General features: G+C 30.8%; 2 protein-coding genes across 2 annotated transcripts in view; both read right to left on the bottom strand.

Moving 5' to 3' along the window:
- Positions 1–697: 697 nt before the first annotated feature.
- On the bottom strand, positions 698–1,271 carry LOC125066901. The gene has a single exon (XM_047675217.1). The coding sequence runs from the start codon at positions 1,269–1,271 to the stop codon at positions 891–893; it is 381 nt and encodes a 126-aa protein (XP_047531173.1). The 3' UTR covers positions 698–890.
- Positions 1,272–1,319: 48 nt separating this feature from the next.
- Positions 1,320–21,917, bottom strand: part of LOC125066900 (trace amine-associated receptor 8c) — a 55,143-nt gene continuing 34,545 nt past the window's right edge. Inside the window, exons 2-9 of the mRNA XM_047675216.1 lie at positions 6,069–6,478; positions 4,021–4,146; positions 3,320–3,436; positions 2,707–2,846; positions 2,332–2,497; positions 2,124–2,255; positions 1,927–2,052; positions 1,320–1,790 (exon numbers count right to left, since the gene is read on the bottom strand). Coding sequence (XP_047531172.1) covers positions 1,320–1,790; positions 1,927–2,052; positions 2,124–2,255; positions 2,332–2,497; positions 2,707–2,846; positions 3,320–3,436; positions 4,021–4,146; positions 6,069–6,287 — 1,497 coding nt within the window. The 5' untranslated portion in view covers positions 6,288–6,478. The remainder of the gene's footprint in view (positions 1,791–1,926; positions 2,053–2,123; positions 2,256–2,331; positions 2,498–2,706; positions 2,847–3,319; positions 3,437–4,020; positions 4,147–6,068; positions 6,479–21,917) is intronic.

The following is a 21,917-nucleotide window of genomic DNA, read 5'->3' as shown; positions in this document are numbered from 1 at the left end:
TATTTATTTATAATTGATTTTTTATACAAAAAATATCTATGTAAATGTGTCCTTCCTCTTTTTAAGCCCATTAAGTTTTTTTAAATTTATTTTCTACTTTCTACCAAAATAAAACTACAAAAGTTGCTTATTGAATTTTATTCCGTTTTCTTTGTAAAATTAACATTTAATTACATATTAATAATTTGTTTTCGTCACATTAAGATAAACATGTGCGACTGAGATATCGTCATTTACGACAAAACAGTCTTTGTTGAAATAGTCTTATATAAATAAAAAAACACGTTAATATTGATCGAGAAAAAATATTCGAATTTATTGAAAATAGCAGCAAAAAATGATCCAGTATCCTTTATCTCTTAAAATTTATAAATCTTAAAATAATATTGTTTTTATTATTACTACATATTTCACAGGAACCATTATAATTAACTAAAAGGAGAAATAATTATATTATTAAGTACAACTACTCATTGGCTAATATTTATACTTATCTATTACAAAAAATACAAAATTTACTATCAATGACTTCCACATTGCTGCTTCTACAATCTTTTAGTTTATGTTCAATATTTTAACACACAAAATACAATTTGTAGTAATTAATCAACAATAATTATATTCATAAAACACATCTCAGAATGTGAAATTTATACAACTAACGTAAATACAATATTATTTGTTAACATTACTGGAATATTTTACAAAATATAGACCTGATTCTACTGGTCCACATACTTAAAAAATACTTACATCATTAAAAAAATCTATGACACTTCTACTTACAGAACATACTACTTTACAAAATACACATTTGTTTTAGTTTTCCTCTTCGGAACAGTCTCTAAGTGCACAATATTCACTGCTTTATGAAAAGTCACTTTCGGTAATCATCGTGTCAATGTTACTTCAGTATCACTAGAACTTCTGGAACTCTCCTTAATTACATCAAGTTCTCTATTGGAGAGTGAAGAATTTCTGGAAAATTTATGAGTAATTCCATAATCACTTTTTTCATCGAAACATTCACGACCACTACCGTTAAAGTCTTTGAAATCATCTGAATCGTCTTGAATCACATCATTCACTTCCACTTCCAATAAGTTATCATGTTCTTTAATACCATAAGCATTGAAACTCTTCTCTTCACTCAAACTACGTATTCTATCCAAATTATGCTCTAAATTTGGCATATCATCATCTTCCGTACAAGGTGATTCATCGAATTTCCACTTTATGTTTGAATTAAAATGTTCTATTCCAGGATACATACCTATGCTATTACTTCTATGCCCGAAAACCGGACAATTTCGGAACTCTCACAACTCTGGATGCCTGCCATTACAAATTTTGCTGAAGTTTCCCTCGTCCAAACTAAGATTGGAACGGGAACGTCCACACTCAAGGCCAGGACCAGATCTAAATAAACAGAAATCTGATGTTTTTAACCTACATTGTCTTGAGCAAGGTTCGATTTGAAATGCAGATCTATCTAATTGTCTATAATCAGTGGGTCCATAGCCGTCAAAAAATCTTGATCCATGCTTACAAGTTCCGCTCGGGTAACCTTTAAATGATCCAGTACAGCGCATGGGGTCTCTGTGACAAGCTTTCTGAATTGCGTGAAGAGAGTTGGAGGATACTGTCCGTTCCAAAATTTCTCCCCAATATTTTTCACCAAGCCCCTCAAACTCTCCTTTCGAATGTAGTCCATCTGAGGTAATTGGGGACCCACAACAGCCAGTCGGTTTTTCAAAACTTTGAAATGATTTAGTTCTTCGGCAACATAGCTATTAGAGAAAAATGAAATTATTAATGTTATTCAGGTAAATATCGGTTATTGAAATAATCGATAATGATACTGCAAAATATGAACTATTAGTATTATTAATTATAAATAAAATTAAATTAGTAGTTAACACTTACATAATATTGAATTAGCTCATTGCTTATTCTCCTAAAGTGACTATTTAATAGCCAATATAAGAACGGATTCCAAAAACTGTCACTAAGAGCTAACCATGTGACAATAAAGTCTAACGATGGTGGTACCTAAAATTAAAATAAAATATTACAATTGTTATAAAAAATAGTATAACAAGCATTTTAAAGAAAATACATACCTTACAACCCGTGCATGCCGCTACTACTTCTTGTATAGTGGCCGGAGTTACCATTACTATAAATCCTAGAGACATTGCCGCCATTGTACGAGATGTACTCACGCTATGCGGCCTGACTGGAGTCTGAATTTGCTTTAACACAGAAAGTAAATTTAAAAGTCGCCGAGTTAAAACCTTTTCGTACATTTATTACAACATAAAAACTTACAATAGTTTCTAGATCACTGTGATTTTTATTGCAAGGTACTGGAACACCATTAGGTCTGGGATCTTGATTACATTTACTTCTTGTTTTGCTAACATGAAAACCTGATCCATAGCAATACATCAGCGCCATTGTTGTTGGAAAATAATACGCACAACAAGCTAGAATTCTAAAGGAAATAAATAATATAAATTAAATTAATTGTTATGTAATTAAACATCGAAAAAGGATTTTTTAGATATCAATTTATGATTAAAATTGTTAAAAATATCTTTAGAAAGGATTTTTTTTTTCTTAAGGTATTATTAGATGATTGTTGATAAGTACTAAATAATGTAATTGCCACTAAAGAAAAAACATTAAAAATATTAAGTTTACCTGAATGCAATTCTACTGTGAAATACGTCACATGCCATCAAACCCGTTGAATTGAAATAATATCCTGTTCGAGGTAGAACCATAATGGCAAAAAGAGATACTGACAGAATCCAAGTTATACTTATTATTAAAACGCAACCCTGCAAGAAAAATAATCTATCAATGACAATTTTATCAGCATTTTTTATTAATAAATAAAATGTGTAGAACAGATATATATCCAATCGTATTGAATTATACCTAATGAGTTTTTATTAAATTAAAACTATTTCAATTAAATTGATTAAATTATCTGCTTAAACCCTCAAATAACATTCAATAGAACAATTTTAAATTAAACCAATGACATCTTGGTATTGAACTGGGTTATTAGGTTAAAATATATATAACTTAATCTGCAAGATCAGATCTGCCTTTGTATCTAAATCATATTTAAATTCTAACACCCAGAACTTCTTAAGCTACTTAGAGAAAAGATTTCAACGTTGAAAGGTATTATTAAGCAAAGCCGTCTTTGAATACAACCTTGGATTTTCGGCTTTTAGAAATACCGAAAATCCAGGGGGAATTTATAGCGATTTTCATTTCCAAAAAGTATTTACTTTGTATTTACCTTTTTACTGGAGTGTTTATGATAAGTATTTGGATGTAGCAGATACAAGTACCTATCTATCGCCATACAAACTAGAATAACAGCACTTTGTTGACTCACAGCTCCCCTTAAAAGCGCCTGAAATAAAAAAAATTCTTAAACAGCCTTTTACTACACAGCGTTATGTCAAAAACAACAATGATATTGGATGTTGAGTGGCCTTATAAAACGGGTTAACGAGGTAAATAAAGCCTTACTTTCAAAGAGTAAATTATTTTAAGGTCTCATCTTACATTTCTGCTCGGTCACTAAAAAATCTGCCGACGATAAAAAATTGGGGCTAATAAAGTTACAGGAAGTTCACCTAAATAATACTCTAGTATTGTTTAGTCAAAAAATATTATCAAAAATGATATCCGAAATTGTAGATTTGAGTATTTTGTTCATATTCGAAATATCAAAACTGAATTGTACCAAAAATGAGTATCCGATTACCTTTAAACTCGCTTCCTCAATTACGAACTTTTTACAAGAATTAACTTTACTCATTTTCTCCTCGTCTCTCGTTTAGGTAACTTTTAAGAAATACATTGTTGTATCTTTTAATTTCGACTGGATTTAATGGTTCTATTTTATAAACATCAATGTTTCGAAATAAACGTTATTTATATTTTCGAGTAAAAACTTTTTTAAAAAATATATAGTTATATAATTTATTTTACCTGTATTTGACAAAATATTTCGCCGTAAGGCCAGCACTTATACAGCGCAGGCAAGAGAGCCACGGGGGCGATAAGAATTCCAGTAAATAAGTCGTTCAGCGCCAGAGAAGTCAGTAAATACCTTGGCTGTAAATAATTAACTGTTTGTTTAATAGACTCAATACAAATAAAAAAAAATACAATTAATTAGAAATGTGTACTAAATAAAAATAGTTAATGAGACGTGTGAATACAGCAATACGTTTACGAACTTTCATCGGATATTTCGTATTTGAACATTAAATAAACATTCTGACGTCGATAATGAATAACAAATATTTACTGGTACATGCGTTTCCAACCGCGATCGAGGAATATGAAGTGAATTAGTTATCGGTTCGTATATTATAATTAATTTAAGCTATTCGGTAGCTATGGCAATCAAACATAAGTTTATCCAAAGTATCTTGGAAAAGCATAAATTATACGATATTTGTTTATTTACAAATACACAAGGTGCTTTGTGTGTCGTATATTTACAAAAAATAGAGATATAGGTAATCATATCATTGCAGATTCTAAGAACTGTGATAGTTATGTAAAATATTGCCTTATATCTAATATAAAGTATTAGTATTATTATTGATAGTCTGTAATTATGTGAACATTTCGTGTGAACAAATCTTTGACTCTCCTGCTAAGATCATAATCGGTTATTGTGGTTCATTTCGAGTTTATTTATTTATTATAGGATCACCAACAGAAATGACAATAGTATTACAAATATTATATAATTAACAATTGAACACACTTGATAATTGTATTTCTTTTTATAGGTAATCACAGCTTGCACTAAATATAAATTAAACATTAGTAATTATCACAAAATTGTTTTCTTTGGATCAAATATATAATTAAAAAGAAATTGAATTATTTAACATTTTTATAACAATATCAATTGATTTGCATTTAAATGATCATATTAAATGCAAAATAAATTAAATAAAAAGTAAACATTTTTTTAAATTAATTTTGAGTTAATAACAATAATTAATAATTTTAGTTTCAATAATTTATATTATTTTTTAAGAGACTTAACAAATTTGATTTGTAAATAGGCAAATTATTACAAGTAATATCTAGGTTAGAGATCTTCGAGGAGAGATCATTATATGTGCGTGCTAGTCTAGCTGATGGGGAATATTTTCCTAAGTTAGATTTGTATAGCGGTACACGAAATAAGGCGCTCGGTTTTCTAGGTAATCTTGAGGGAACATTGAAATTAAATAATTGCAATATAGCTGAACAATCAATATTGTTGTTCAATATTTTGTGTAGGAATAATAGATCTGACATTATTCTGCGCGACTGTAATGAAGTGATGTTGAATCGTTCAAGCCTTCCTTCATAAGAATTATCGGTTAGATTGCAGTTCGAGCGATAGAGCAAGATGACGCAATAGTTGTTTTTGTATCCTTTCGATTCTATCACTATGAATTTTGTAGTGAGGATTCCAAATTTGGCTGCAATATTCCAGTTTACTTCTCACTAGACTACTGTAAAGTTTGATGGTAGTAGTGGGCTGCCTGAACTCTTTTGAATTCCTCAATACAAAACCTAATGTCTTTGTTGCTGTGGTAATAATATTATCAATGTGGCTGGTAAATCTTAACTCGCTGTCCAGTACGCCGAGTTTGTCATAGCTGTCAACTTAATCTCCCGTATTGGTGTTGCTATTAAGAATATTCTAATAAAGACGACCTCCGTGGTCGAGTAGTGTGTACACCCCGGGTTCGATTCCCGGCCGAGTCGATGTAGAAAAATTTCATAAGTTTTATATTTTGTCTTGTGTCTGGGTGTATGCGGTACAGTCGTTACTTCTGATTTTCCATAACACAAGTGCTTTAGCTACTTACATTGGGATCAGAGTAATATATGTGATGTTGTCCAATATAAAAAAAAAAACATATATCTATCAATTTAGCCATGAAGTATGCAATAAAAAGTGTCACTTGCGCGAGAAAGTACATTTATAATCATAAAATCAAAATAACATTTAATACCCTCACCTGATTGTCAATATACTTTATATACCTGCGATTATTTAACACGCAAATAAGTACCAAATTGCAAAAAACAATTGCCATAGACAAGGCAAAAATGAAAAAGGCTTTCAGTATATCTTCCGTCGCTGGAAATGTCGACGGCCAACCTTTTCCATTGGGCCAACACGAGCTGTTAGACAGAGATGGCGCTACTAGCAATGCGCCTTTAGTCGAGTCGAACATAGTCGGCGCCTGCGACCAGCAGCGCACTGTTTTTTTGAATAAGGCATTTAGATCATATTATGTGCACTATCTTTGGTTGCGTGAAGCTATTTCTCATTTTATACTTTTTCCGTAATATGTTTTATGATGCAAGGCGTTGTCGTCATTTTTAAGAAATCAATTATATAATCAGAATGATTAACTCCAGTCATCTGAAACAATAAATAATATTTGTTACTAAAATTATCATATACTAAACAAAAAATTTAAAACTACTACTGACTATTCAGACGTCAGTCAGGTTAAAGGTTTACGTGTATTAAAAAAAGTAGATACGATTTTAATACACATGGTTTCTTACATACGCAGAATATTAAAAAGAAAAAAACTGATAGCACATGAAAGTATAACATTGTTACCGATTGAAGGTAAATAATGTACTTAAATATCATGAGATTTTGACAAGGTTCACTTATTTCATATACAGACTGACACAAAACATTGTTGAATATATAAATAGACACGAGTTTATTTTTTTAATCTACGCAAAACTAGAAAAATTCTTGTGAAAATTTTACGCTCAAATTTTTCAGGAAAATAAACTAATAAAGAAGATAATTCCTGTGTTCAAAGAATTAACTAAAACCGAACAAACGATTATTATTTTGATATCTTTTAATAACATAATCTTTGGCGCAGTATTAAAGTAATTAACGATTACCTAATAATTCAGTAATTAAAATTACTAAATGTATAAAATAAGTAGGAATATTATTTATTATAAACGTAACAGTTATGTTATGAGAGACATCTGAATAATATAAAAATAAGTCGCAATAATAACAAATCTTCCACCGTGATATATGTATGTGCAAGTTTGCAATATATGTGGCACCAGCATAGACTATTTCGATATATCATTCAGTCTAGATATTTTCTAAATCTTCTGATATTAAAGTTTAAAAGGTAAAGCGATTACTTATTCGAACCTGTTGGTGACACCCTGGAAATAAAAGAACTCGATTAGTTTCCGTTCTTTATAAAAATGCTTGAAACACCAAATTGTCCAAGGTAAAATAACATTTTTGTAAATTGAAGGAAAAGTTTAACTATTTTCTCCAGTACAATATAAAAGACATTGTTATCTATTTAAAAAAGGAAAAACAATAAATTTAATATTCTCAAAATTTGCATACATGTACTCGTAATTATATATTAACTATAAAGATTGTTAATATTATTACTAGTGGTACGCCCGCGAAATTTCACGTATTCAAGAGAAAATTTCGAAAATTTTTACAGGTTTTGTTTTGACTTCATTTCACTATAAACTGCGTGTTTAAATGAAATACTCATCTTAAAACAAAACCAAACCTTATTTAAACGAAATTTTACTATACTATACTATAGATTAAGTTCACTTAGAATTAGAGTTTGTCGATAGCGATTTACTTTAATTTTGTTAACGCTTTTCATTTTTTTTTTATACAGCCCTAGGCTAGCCGCTCTCTAGCCGGCCAGTAACTTTTTCGGAACACGCTTTTAATGTATAAGATTACTATACAATTAAAATATGACGAAATTATATCTAAAGCCGTTGGTATGAAATCAATTCTAGATAATTCTACTTTTGTCGCTGGTAGGATTATTGTGAAAAATGATTTCATTTTAAGGTTGATCCATAAAACGTGTCCTTAGACATTTGATAAATGGTCTGCAATTATCCCTGTCATTTATCTCAATTTTATTGGAATTGATAAGAATTGTTTTTAATAAAGTCGAATTAATTTCAACAAAAGCAAACGGAATATGTCAAAGATAGTATTCGCTTTTTTGTTTTATGGTATGTAATATTTTTTATGATATACGAGTAATTGGCCGCCTGATGGTTAGTGGTCACCACCGCCGATAGTCATTGGTGCGGTATGGAATATTAACCATCGCCAATGCGCCACGAACCTTGAAAACTAAGACGGTATGTCTCATGTGCTGCACTTACACAGATTTACTCATCCTTCAAACCAGAACATAACAATACTGAGTAGTGCAGTTTGGCGGAAGAATGTCTAATTAGCGTGTGATAACTACACAGACGGGATTGCACAAAGCCCTACCACTATGTTCCTCCCTTTATCTAGATTATAGCAGTGTCAGTCTACAAAGAGTACCATAAAATTTAGATACTTTGCTATGCACGGCACGGGTATGTTAACACTGTTTCCTAGCTTAAGATGTTTTAGAGAAATTATCGAAAAAAAAAACAAAAAATTATAGTAAAAAAAAATATTGCGTTTTCATTGATATGTTTATCTCATCTCTAAGATATGTGTGTTTTAAGCATATATAATTATGTTTTAGTATGGTAAAAAAATCTTTAAATAATTGGACTTATTAGAAATTTATGGGGTAATCCAGTGACCCTCTCAAAATTACAACCGATTATCACAGACATACGTTCCAAAGTCTATAATATTATATTATAGTTATGGCTCGATATCGGTAATCATCTATTATAAGCCACAGATCATATACCTATATATTCGAATAAGTGACAAAAACACGCTTTAACGTAATAAGCATTTTAATATACCACATAAATATAATTTTCCTTCAACGATTCATAAGATCACCACAAGAAGCTCTGTCAATTTCCTAAAGGAAATTGGGATCTTCAACAATTCGAACAGAATTCTATCGCAAAGGGTTTTTAAATTAGTACCCGGTGTTAGAACCATATTTAGAGAATGGATCTGATTGAGAGACTACAAGTGACATAAAGAATAATTATATTAATATTTAAAAATAGTATGTAGATAATGAATCCCAATACTTTATATTTCGTGTCTTTTAAAAACTGCCTGTCCACAAACTGTTGATATTTAATAAACATATACTAATATTATATTTATTTATATAAGATGGTCAGATGAATGGCAAATACTGTGGCATGGTGTATGAATTTTAAAATAATATATCGTAATTTAATCCACAATTGCTTAATAAAATTTATTGTTAATGAGTTTAGTGTCACAATATTTTATACAATATAAATTTAATCATCGTTATCGATTAGCCATATACGTTAAAATATAGTAAAATTAAATATATTAAACTATTTTAAAGTCACTTTATTATTAAATGCTGATACAGTGACCCACCCCAGATTCGCTCGGGTGCAATTTTTAACAAAGATAATGAGATGTGCGCTTAGCGAGAAAATATTAACTAAGTATATAGGTATTATCTATTCAATAAATTTTATTTATTTATGTTGCTTACATATTTATCTGAACTTGTAATTTGTGGACTTTGTTATATAATATTTAAAAACAATGAAAATTGCATAATGAGGAACTCAAAGAGCAATAACTACTGAATTCAAGTTAAATAAACAAAGCTAGAGACTATTTTGAGGAACTTGCTAAGTGAGTCAGAATGCACAACAATATGATTATTGTAACTAGTCCAAAGTTTATAAAGCCGGGGATGATAGAGCTTGCGCCGAGTACTGTTCAGAGTGGGGAACGTTAAGGAGTAATAGGCGCACGACGTAGCTGGAACTCGAAATAGTAACTTCTCTAGTAATTGGGGACAATCTATATTGCAAGCGTACTTACTATAGCGTAATGAAATCATTGATACTTCTCCGTCACTGTAATGATATCATCCCAAAACGAGAGTCTGGTTGCTATCTTATATTTATGAATGCCTAAAGATTAATACATTCTCTATGCGTTCCAAAATTAAAAAGCATTCACCAAAATGTCATGTAACGAAATCTTGTAACATTTTCATTTACAAAACCTAATATTTTTTAAACTTTTTAATAACAGTTTTGACTTGAGTAGAAATTTAACAGTGTCGGGTTATCTGTTGTTAATTTAAATAATTTAAGTAATAATAATATTTTATGCATTACCTACAAAAACAACGTTAAAGCAACTTATCACTTCTATCAAAACATATGTTCTAAGGTAAGGTATAAGTCACTTCATAAAGGCTTGAATTACAGACTCCAAGAATGTCCCGAGCGTAATTTAAACAAAGGTCAAGCACAAAGTTTGGATATGTCCTTAATATTAATTATAATATATTCGAGCGTAGCAAAATGTGTTGCTCAAATTCTGAAACAATCAATTTTAAGTTATAAACCTCTTTGTTACCATGATCATATTATGGTTATGGAAAGGTTTAATTTTATTTCGAATAAAGCTTATAACATTTCGAAAGTTTTCTCTAAGCATATTAATTCAGAATATAGATATTTCAATCTACTTAACACGTATATTTAGTATATAATATGTATTTAATGCATTCCGATAAAAAAGAAAACGTAATGAAATTTCTGTAGTTTCAAAATAGTTTATAATTCATTATGATTAATTATTATTAATTTGTGGAAGAAAAAAAGTAAACATTCTAATCATATGATTTATAAACACATTTATTAGTAAGTGTTGATACCGGTGCCTGTAACAATGTGGGCAGGCCATTATCGTAAAAATGGATAATGAGCTAATTTATAAGCTACATAACGCTTCCAAAGTCATCAGTTTCGAAAGTTACTATACATTTTATAATACTATGAGAAAGCCAAGCTTTATGTTAACCTTTACGGTTAATATTTAACTACTCATATAATAAAGTTTATTAAGATTTTATGTTGTACGTGTTTTTTATTCAATACTAGGTACTATTAGGTCAATTAAAAATTATGTTTCCTATGTACGTTATTAGCCTGACATTCTATAAAAAAATTATGTATATAACGTAAAGCCAGTAAATTTCCTACTGCTGGGCTAAGGCTTGCTCACCTTTTTGAGCTCATTTTACTGCGCTGTTCCAATACAGATGGATACACATATTGCAGACTCTCGTCCAACACATGCAAAGTTCACCGTGATATTTTGGTTCACCAACGAATACACATTAAATCATTTAAAAAAATAAAACTACGAAAATTCAGAGATGCTCGATCGGATTTGATTAAGATTTAGGTGTTTTATTCACAGCGCCATCTCGGTTCATTTATATTATTATCAAAGCATGTTTTTAGTATAAGACAATTATATAATAATTGCCTCGTTAGTCTAGTGGCTTGCTATATAAGGCTACAAATCCCGAGGTTCTGGGTTTAAGCCCCCGTGTCAGGCTGAGAAAAAATTACATTAAAAGCCGGAAGTCTAGAAGTTGGAAATGCCTGAACTCCTTCCGGTCGTTTCATTTGTGTCATTGGATTATGAGAGTGCGCCTTTAGTCTTGAATGAGTCTTTACGCTATCACATGTGCTCTGTAATATGTCCTATGGAGTTGGTTGGTCTTCCATAAGATTGGCCGCAGTTACCGCAATGGGCCGGACGACATAATCATCATTATATAACTAGCTATATACCATTATTAAAGAACCCTCAAAATATTCTTTTATATTACAGTTTTTTGCCATTATGCCATATCCTCATTTTACCTCGCCGACGGCACGCTATCTGTGTAACCCATCTCTAATTTCACTCTCTTGATAAAATGCAATGAAACTGGTAACTTCTGAAAATGGATCTTTAACATTGTGACATATGGCCTAATAACCGATTTTCATATTTCTAACATCAGAAATGACGAATTCCATGAAAATTTTCTTACCCTGCAATGAATTAAAAAAAATCGTTTCTTAGTGCTCATCTACGTTCCAGTGGAAATTTCTGTACAGAATTTCATTTCGTTTATACCCATCTTTAAGAGTACGCTTTGCGTTGTATGTCAGTCAATTCTTTTAAAAATTATAGTAAGTAGATTCTTAATCGAATGTATCTAAGCATTTTTAATTCTAATGTAATCGATGAGAGCTAAGTTAATATAACAAATTAGTTTATAAGCCATAGATATCGTATCAAATATTTAGGTTTTGTAAATTTAACACAAACTTTCGATGTTAAAATTAAGACCTGGTATGTACCAATCATTCGAAGTAATAAGGTTAATGTGCGTTATCTTTAGGGCTATGATACGTTTGTTTTATTTAATCTACAGTATACAAAAATCTTATTAAGACCTTGAATAAATTAATATATCGTTAAAATATATTTATAGTATAAATACGCCTTAAATGGGCTAGTCGATAGAATAAGTGTTTTTAGAGAAAGGTAGCGGATTCATCACCGAGGCAGCACCACTGAGATTTAATGTGCATAATTCGTGTTTAATAAAATATAATTCATCTCACGCTGATTGACAAATCAAAGGCCGAGAAGATCAACGTGAGAAGTTTGAAATGTCCTGTGATCCAATCAACCAATCAAAAGCCAATCTATACTGAATCTACTTAATGGTATGATGATTTCTTATAAGCTATTTATAGGCTGTAATTTTTCTGTTCGCAGTCAAGTTTCAAAGTATCATTCTTGTCATCAGCCAGTGTAACCACAGGTGCAAGGGACTTCATCATTGATTCCAAGGTCAGTGACGTTTTGGCGAAGTGAGGTATTACCAATTATGATATTGCCAATGTCAAGGTCGGTTGTGATCATTTACTTACATTGTTAAAAACAATCATTATCTCAGCCTAAGGAGATCTACTACTGGTCGAAGACTTTTCCCAAGGATCTCTATGATGAAAGAAATGCGCTTCACGCATCCATCTGCTCTCAGCGAGAAAATAAATGATCCATAAAACCCGTAACCTAATTTAATAAGGCCAACGATATAAATTAGTATATACCAGTTCTGTTTAATTGAATTTCAAAACAATCAGAACGGAAGCGTCACAAGTTATTGACGCGTCAATGGAAACAAGTCTTCGACTGAAGCGAACTTGTACACTCGCTAACAAATGCAAGTCATATTCAACATTGGATTTTCATATACTGTATTAACATAGTACATATAGGTAAATAGGTGTATACTGTTTACTTGGTAATAGGTGACGGGTGGAGGTTTTATGCATCACATCATATTTTGCTGTGAAACAACAATACGCAGTACTACTGAATGTTAGTTTCAAGGTGAGGTAGCCAAAGTAACTATAGGCGCATTGGACATAATATCGTAGTACCCAAAGTCGTCGGCGAAATGAAAAAAGATTAATATTACTTACAGTCTACATCAATCTTTATATCCAGCGGTGACCAGTTATCATCAGGTGGTCCATTTGCCTAACTTTATTACCTATATCAATAAAAATATGATTTTATTCAATCAAACTTCTATAAACAGATTATAAAAAACATTGGTTGGTAATATTTATTTTAAATATATAATATTTTCCATTTAAATTTAATAAAAACATTTAAATTAAATATTAATTTTCACCAACATTTAAAAAAAAAAAACAATTTTATGTTAGTCTTCCAAAAACTTCTGTTAACAATGTAAATGAAGCTCTTTTTTAGATGTCAATTTAAATTAAATACAAAAAAATAATTGTTGACAAATGCAAAAGGCTCTCAATAATATTTGTCAAAAACGAGAATTGAAGCCGTGATGTACGGCAAACATGCGCCAACCAATTATAACAATGCATACATAGTATATTTTATTCATGTGAACCGTAACAGTCCAGTGGTTAAAAAATCTTGACCGATGTTTCTTAGTTCAGCCGGGGGCAAGAACCACAGACAATGGCGCTATAAGAAATATTATCCATTCCTTTCATCGCCGATGCACCATCCTTGGGAAATAAGCTGTTATCTGCCTTGTGCCTGTAGTTCCACTAACTCACTCCCCTTCAAACCGGAACCCAACAAAGACCGTTCGGCGGTAGAATATCTGATGAGTGGGTGGTACCTACCCATACGAGCTAGCTCAAAGCTCTACCACCAGCCACCAATCATATCACATGTTTACATGATCTTAACGTTAGTTTACATTATTCAGCCTTAATACGAAACATTATACATATGTATCGAATAAGAATTTAATCGTAAATCGAATAATAAAACGAGCTAAAATATATATTCTTAGAGTTTCCTGACGCTATTTATCGTAATTTCTCACGAGATGGTTGAATTCGTTAAAGCTATTTCACGTACTTCTGGGATTTCTTAACACATCTCGATTAAACATATATTTTCTATATCTCAGACGGACTCATCACGAGATCTTCGAATTAAAGGTAACGTTGACTTTAATTTAGTATAGGTATAGTATACTTATTTCGGAGGAAATAGCAATCCTACCTTTGTGTGGATTTTACCCGCGGGACGGACAGCTAGAATATAAGTACATAATTCTTCCGTATGTATGTAGAACACTAATCTTCTAGACGACTGGAGTGATTATGTTGTGTGTGTGTGTCTGTATTATTTGATGTTGCGTAAGAAGTCGAGCTAGTTTAATATGAAATGTTTATTTGTCTTAAATAAATCTATTCAGTCATATATATCAACTTATTTTTACAGGAAAAATTCAATATAATTCAAAGCATATTTACATAATAATAGCATCAGTACTGTAATTACATTTACTCCAAGGCTTTTCAAAGTAATCGATTCCCCAAAATGTACACTGCACTTTAATTTGGACATTTCTATTCCGCTTTCGTCGGCACAAAATTGGCTTTTACCTGACAGTCTGAATGAACAAGGAAGTAACTTCGAAACTTGTAAGACTTCTTTCAAAGAATCTTTAAGAAATTTTATTCAACCATATACATATCTTACTTTGAAATCGAAACACGACATTTTACTTTATATTATCCAATAATGTTTTCTGGATATACAAAACTCACACAGATTTTTCCTTACGTAAATTTATGCAATAACTATTGTATTTACCATAATATATAGTTATTTAAAACATTTATTTTGTATGGTGCATTTAATTTCTTATTATTAATAATTCTATCTCCACAGACGATGTTTGTGTCGTTTTGTATGTTGTTGTCATTCCATTAATACCTTTTTTTATATCTACATCTATATTTTATTCTAGAATTTGAACTTGTTCTCGACTAGTGTCCAAGACAATCGACAAAAAAAATAAATGCCATAATAAAAATCTTCCTCGCACTGTAAATTTTTTTTGGTATGAGTTTCTGATATGGGTTGATTATAATATTTTTTTAATCTATACTAATAACTATTCATAATATATACTTGTATCTTCATTTAAAATAATAATTGTCTTTTTTGTTTTTAAATTCAACAACTCGTACTACATAGTCTAAAGACTAACCTCTTTATAAGGAGAAGTGTTGTTTTTTTGGTATCTGACAACTACGGATCGCATCATAAATTCTAAGGCCTTTTTAATATAAAAAATACTTTCAGCACTTAAGCACGTCCGATTTTTTAAAATAGATGCTAATGCGACTGTGTCTACCGCGTGATCGATATGTAAACTCGTTTTACCATGTTAACACTGCTGGCTTCTCTCCGGTACTAACTTTTGGAATACACCTTAAATAATTATACCACAGGGATAATTTATTAGTGGAAAGTGGTCACCACTGCCCACAGATATTGGTAGTGTAATAAATATCAATCATTTCACATATCACCAATGCGACTCCAACTTTGGGAACTAAGATGTTATGTCCCTTGTGCCTGTAATTAAAACTAGCTCCTTCACCCTTTAAACCGTATACAACAATACAAAATATTGCTGTTTGGCGGTAATATATGATGATTGGGTGGTACCCACACAATCAGGCTTGCATAAAGCCCTACCACCAAGTAAAATAATAGTAAAAAGCCACTTTGGGTCACCAGTCATGAATAAAAATGATGGGAAAAAATAAATGGTTAGTAGCCAGAGAAATAACATTTTTAGAAGAACACTCGTATTGTACTCGAGGCGCCGCGGGCGGTCGCCATTGTAACAGATGATGCGGGTCAAGATAATTATAACCTTCCTCAGCGACTATCAGGCGCCCGGAAGATCGTTTTTGATTTTCAGACTTTTGGCCTTCCGCAAGCCGTCTGTGAATTTATGGTACGGCCGCTTCAATTCATTAGGCAATATTTTTTCGTTCTTTTTTTTGCCGTTGTGAATTTATCTTGCATAAGAAAATTATTCTTTGTATAAAGTGATGCTATCTGAAATTGTTAATTTCCTGTAATATTATTTATTACAGTTAATTTTCTCATATATTAAAATCACACCTACATGTATTTATATAATAATTATAAAAGGTATAAAATCCACGAGTTTACTGGAAGAAGAAATAATTTATAAGTTCAATGACCCTTCCATTTATAGACGGTCATTTATTTCGCATTTAGAATTATTTAAATAACAACATTCTAAGATGATTAAGTTCGAAGTTCAAACTTTACAAAATTTTGCTTTAAAATATACCAAATCAATATTCCTTACACATACTGTTTAGTCATATTGAAATATGACATGGAATATAGGTCAAATATATATTTTGTCCTATTTGGCTACGACGTAAGCTTGGCTATAACGTTAGACCTCGTAAACTGTACTACATAGAACCGAGGCGTGCGACCGTATGCAATACACCGTTAATGCACACATGCACAGCCAACTTGTCTAAACTTTGAAAATAGAGGTAATGTTTTATATAACTTATACTATAAACGATATTCAAAATTGTACACATTGGATAAAGGTTTTACTGTTTTTGAACGCATATAAATGATATATGTATAAGTAATAAGGATTAGTAGTTTTCTTCTGATAATATTCGAACTGATAGAATTAAGATTTGAAATTATCTATAAACTGTATTTGTAGACTTAATTAAATAAATATTTATCTGTAAACAAAATCGAAATACTGTCATATAATAATGATAATAAGTATAATACTTTATTAACTGTTTAAATGTCAGGCTTTATTTGTAAGTAGCGAACTTTAAATGAATAAGTCGAAGTTTAGTGTTAAATTATTTTAAGAGGCATTGGAATGCGAAACATTTCTAATAAATTTTAACAAGGCTTAAGCTATTAACTTATATTTAAATAACTATTAATTTGATACACATGAATCATTACACAATTAAATGATTTTATGATATAATAATAACAATAGCTTTATAAATAAGCTTTATATTAAATGTTCAGAGGATGGCCGTTAAAATAAAATGATCGCAGTGGATTAAAAGGATAAAACTTAGCTGACGTTTCAGACGTGGTACACGTAGGTATTGTTTGCAACAGTTTCAACAATTGTCGTGTGGGAAGGCTTCCGTTGTTTATTGTGTCCATCGAGGTAAATACAAGAGCTATTCTGAAAGAAGAAATTCGAAACTCAGAACAATCAATCTTGAAATGATCGTGAAAGTCCAAAATATAAACTCATCAAAGTAGAGCTTCATTGCATGTTGGTTTTCAATTGGGCACGTGATATACGAAGTGAGTTTACAGAATATCGTTGTTGCTTCAGTAAATTTATCAGACTATTTATGAAAAATCAAATAAAATATTAAATTAAAGTCACACATTGGTTTAATCAATTAATTCCTAATTGAGCTATGAGAACAATTTTATACAATAACATGTAATTTGTCATTTTAATTTATTCAATAACAATTCGTTTGCATTTGCATTAATTAATCATTATCGTGATGTTAATTACATTAAAAAAAAAAAAAACAATTCACCATATTGTTAATAGCAATCGCATGATTTTATTAAAAAATAATATGTATTTTGATAATATATTGATGTTAAGAAAACAATTTTAGTTTAAGATCAATAGATGTTATTTCTAAATTATAACTAAAATCCATGAATATTCTGTCAAGAAAACCGCTTTCTTCTGCTTTCCGTACTATTCCGCACAACAAAGATTTATTTACACACATTAATCCTCCATGTTATAGAACTATGTGGAAATTGTCGTTTGTCGATCTCTGTATCAGCTTCAATGACAGCTATGAATATTGAATAGTCGTTTTGAACGAAATCGTCGCAGATCGATATGCATTCAGAAGCTTGTAACTTTACTAACATTTCGCCTTCATTTATGTATCTATATATTGTTTAACACGACAGAAGTATTAACATTGAGGATTAATTAAATATATAAAGATAAAAGTTGAAAATATCTATTGTACAAATCATGAACGCGTGGAATGGTAACAAAAATGCAAACAGCACTTCTCCGTTATAGCGCTATTCCGATTATCTGGATGAGAAATGAGCGAGACCTGTGTGAGTGGAGGCAATTAAAACGGGGTGTTATATCTTTTAGGTTTCTTTTTTGTCTTATTACTCAAAGCACCAGGTGTTTCAGCTGCATACGGTACAAAGACAATTATTTTACTTCGCTTTTAATGCTCGAAATTAAAATAAGCATTTAGTTCACGCTTGGAGATAGGCAATCTTTTATCACAACTTAAATATTTCTATATATTAGGAACACTATTTTTAGTCTAAGGCAGTAATTGCTTAACTATAGTGAATATTGTTCTAAGTTGAAAAAAAAAAAACATTAAAAAAAAACCTAAGTTAAGCACTCTCTTTTCCCTCATGTCTCTAGTCTCTCTAGTATTGGGCTTTCTTTATTAAGGTAGACGTAAAAATGGGTTACCAGAAGTAGCCACTATCACCATATTCCGTTTACTCTATGCACTAATATGTATGAGCTCTATGCACTAATACTTTGGCAATGTAAAAAGTATTAACCATTCCTTACATCGAAAATTCGCCGGTAACTTTAGGAATCGGCGAATTTTGTGGCTTGCACAAAGCCCTACTTGGTGGTAAGGCTTTGTGCAAGCCCGACTGGGTAGGTACCACCCACTCATTAGATATTCTACCGCCAAACAGCAGTACTCAGTATTGTTGTGTTCCGGTTTGAAGGATGAGTGAGCCAGTGTAACTACAGGTACATGGAACGTAACATCTTAGTTCCCAAGGTTGGTGGCGCATTGGTGATGTAAGGAATGGTTAATATTTCTTACAACGCCATTGTCTATGGGCGGTGGTGACCACTTACTATCAAATGGCCCATTTGCTCGTCTACCTACCGAAATCATAAAAAAAAACTAAAATATGATGTCCCTTATGTTAGCTCACTCACCTTTCAAACCGGTACACGACATTACTAATTACGTAATTATTGCTTTGTTACGTTAGAATATGTGATGATATATGATATCTCTTACAGCGCCATTGTCTATGGGCGGTGAACACTAAACACTTGCCGCGAAAAAAAAATCATTGAACAACAGCCTTACAATTAAGTCAACGAGACAGTCAAACAGAAAACATATTAATTCGTCTGTACGTATATCTCATGTGTTACAAATTGTTGCTTTAAAGCCAACATTTTGCAAAAAAACAAAACACAAAAAAGTTTGACAATAATTCCATTTATAAATTATAACTAACTATACCACATAGCTAACAAATTTTCATTTTGAAACGTATTATTTGACAAGTAATAATACTATAATAACCTTTCTACGATTGCATTCTAAGGCAACTTCCTTAAACACAAAAAAAAATGTCAAGAGATTTTTGGTTAAGCATTACTGAACCTATATTTTGACTTAATGTATTTTTTATCTCTTTTATAATTTCATTAAATAATAATGTACGGCTGAAAAAACATATTAAAATTATTAATTTATGCGTTAATAAATTTTTAGCTATCGTATATTGATGATATAATGAAATTACTCTTAAACAAGTTAAACGGTATTGTTGATATAAAACTGAATTCATATAATTATTATATTCAAATTAAAAACGAAATTTATTTAATCACGAGCTTGTATTTCAGTTAATGTGTAGCAATGTTAGAAAAAGCCCACAATTTAAACACAAAAACGGTAATAACAGTATTTAATTATGAGATTATATGAAAATTAAAATTTTCGTCATTTCCAGCGTGTAGTTTTATAGAAGGACAAGATCTGACCTGTTTAGACGAAACGAGAGTAAAGGACAAACTTTCATCTCGTTGCTACGTGTGAGACTTCAAAGACGTAAATGGATTAAAAGATCTCAGACTCTCGCTTCATATCTGATTCCAATGGTGAATTATTTAATTAATCAATTTTATCTTAACTAACATTATAACTGCGAGAGTTAGTTTGTTTGTCTGGGGAAAAGACAAAGAGTTTATAACATCTGCCTGTATAGGCCCCTCTTGGTAAATAATCACTATCGTCCATAGACATTGGGACTCTAAGATATATTAACAATTCCTAACATGTTACGTCCCTTGTGCCTGTAGTTTCAAATGTCGTTCGACCTTTTCAATCAAACATACCAGAATTGCTGTTTGACGGTAGAATATAGGAATATTTTATATTTAAGTTTTTGTTCTATGTTTAATAAGTATAATAAGTTTATAAACTTTGTATAAGAATAACATACATATGTAAAACCGTGATACCGTTTACAAGACATGAATCTTAATTAATGATTTTGAGGTCAAAACTATGGTGAACAACACTGAATTCATGAGCTTAATTTGTATTTATAATAATTCATCTCGGGCTCAAGGGTGAAGTAAAAAATCATGAGGAAACCTGCACTTGGTGAATTGGAATCTGTCATTAGTGGATACTCATGCACATTATAACAGCATGGTGGAGCAAACTCGAAAGCCATTTCCTCAAAAGAAAGAGGACGCCTTTGGCCAGAAGTCGGACATTAACATGTTACTTTATTTTAAATAAAAAATAACATACAATCACCTAACATACGAATACACAACATGTTCATGTAAAGAGCTACAAGTTAATAATAAATTATGGAATTATTGTTTCATTTAATATAAATTATAGATACGTAAACGTAATAAGATAAACATCGTATAATATTCTTCCGGCCATAATATCGTATTTACTTAACATTTTATTAAACACATTACTTTGAGGATAAAAATGAACTCGTATAAAAGAGATAACAAGACAGTGATATAAATTACATTACATCGCGGAATGTTCTTAAGTAACTTTCAACGTTCCGGTTGGTCCTTATATTCTTGTCATATAATAGTATAGAACAATACAGGTATACATACCAAATAAATTCAATTTAATTAATTGTATATAATTAAAAAATATAATGTGTATTGTTTTTTTTATATAATATAGCTGAAATTATTATTAGGTTTTCGCAAATAAAAATAGTATAAAATTCAGTTCAATATTATTTAGAAAATAAATATGCAAGGAGATATTATAATACTTAAATCTAATCGTGTTTAAATAACTATTGCTGAATGTTTATTCAAATTCAATTCTAAATTTGAATTTGGAACGTTAAAAAGTTTTATTTAAGCAAGGCAATAATTTAACTGGCAACACTAAGTGGCCATTTCTTTTAACGCTACAATATTGTTAGATCGTATCCAGAGCGCATTTACGTATATAGCAATGCAATAAAAAGAATCTTGGAAACTTACTGCGATGTATTGATAGCGTATTTCAAACATTCTCAGGGATTTAGATGACGATATCGTGTATTTATTCTTAGTATGTATTCTGGCGCCAACGAACGAAAACATAATGTTTGCATGGTCTGGTTGACTTGGTTGGGTCGGAGCATTTTTTTAAGAATTTTATTTTACTTTGAGGAAATAAGAATGTCCAATGTTCAACACGCATGTTTTTCCTCGACAAATTTGTTTTGTTTGATAAAAAAAAAGTGATGTATGTTCACTAGGCTTAAATTTTGAAATATTGTACAAAAGGTAAATCAATCACGCTCGCTGGTGATAAGGTAAATACGT

Source organism: Vanessa atalanta, chromosome 10, assembly GCF_905147765.1.
Source record: "Vanessa atalanta chromosome 10, ilVanAtal1.2, whole genome shotgun sequence".
NCBI lineage: Eukaryota > Metazoa > Arthropoda > Insecta > Lepidoptera > Nymphalidae > Vanessa > Vanessa atalanta.
The sequence above is the reverse complement of the archived record's forward strand: the minus strand, read 5'-3'. Positions and strand labels throughout refer to the sequence as shown.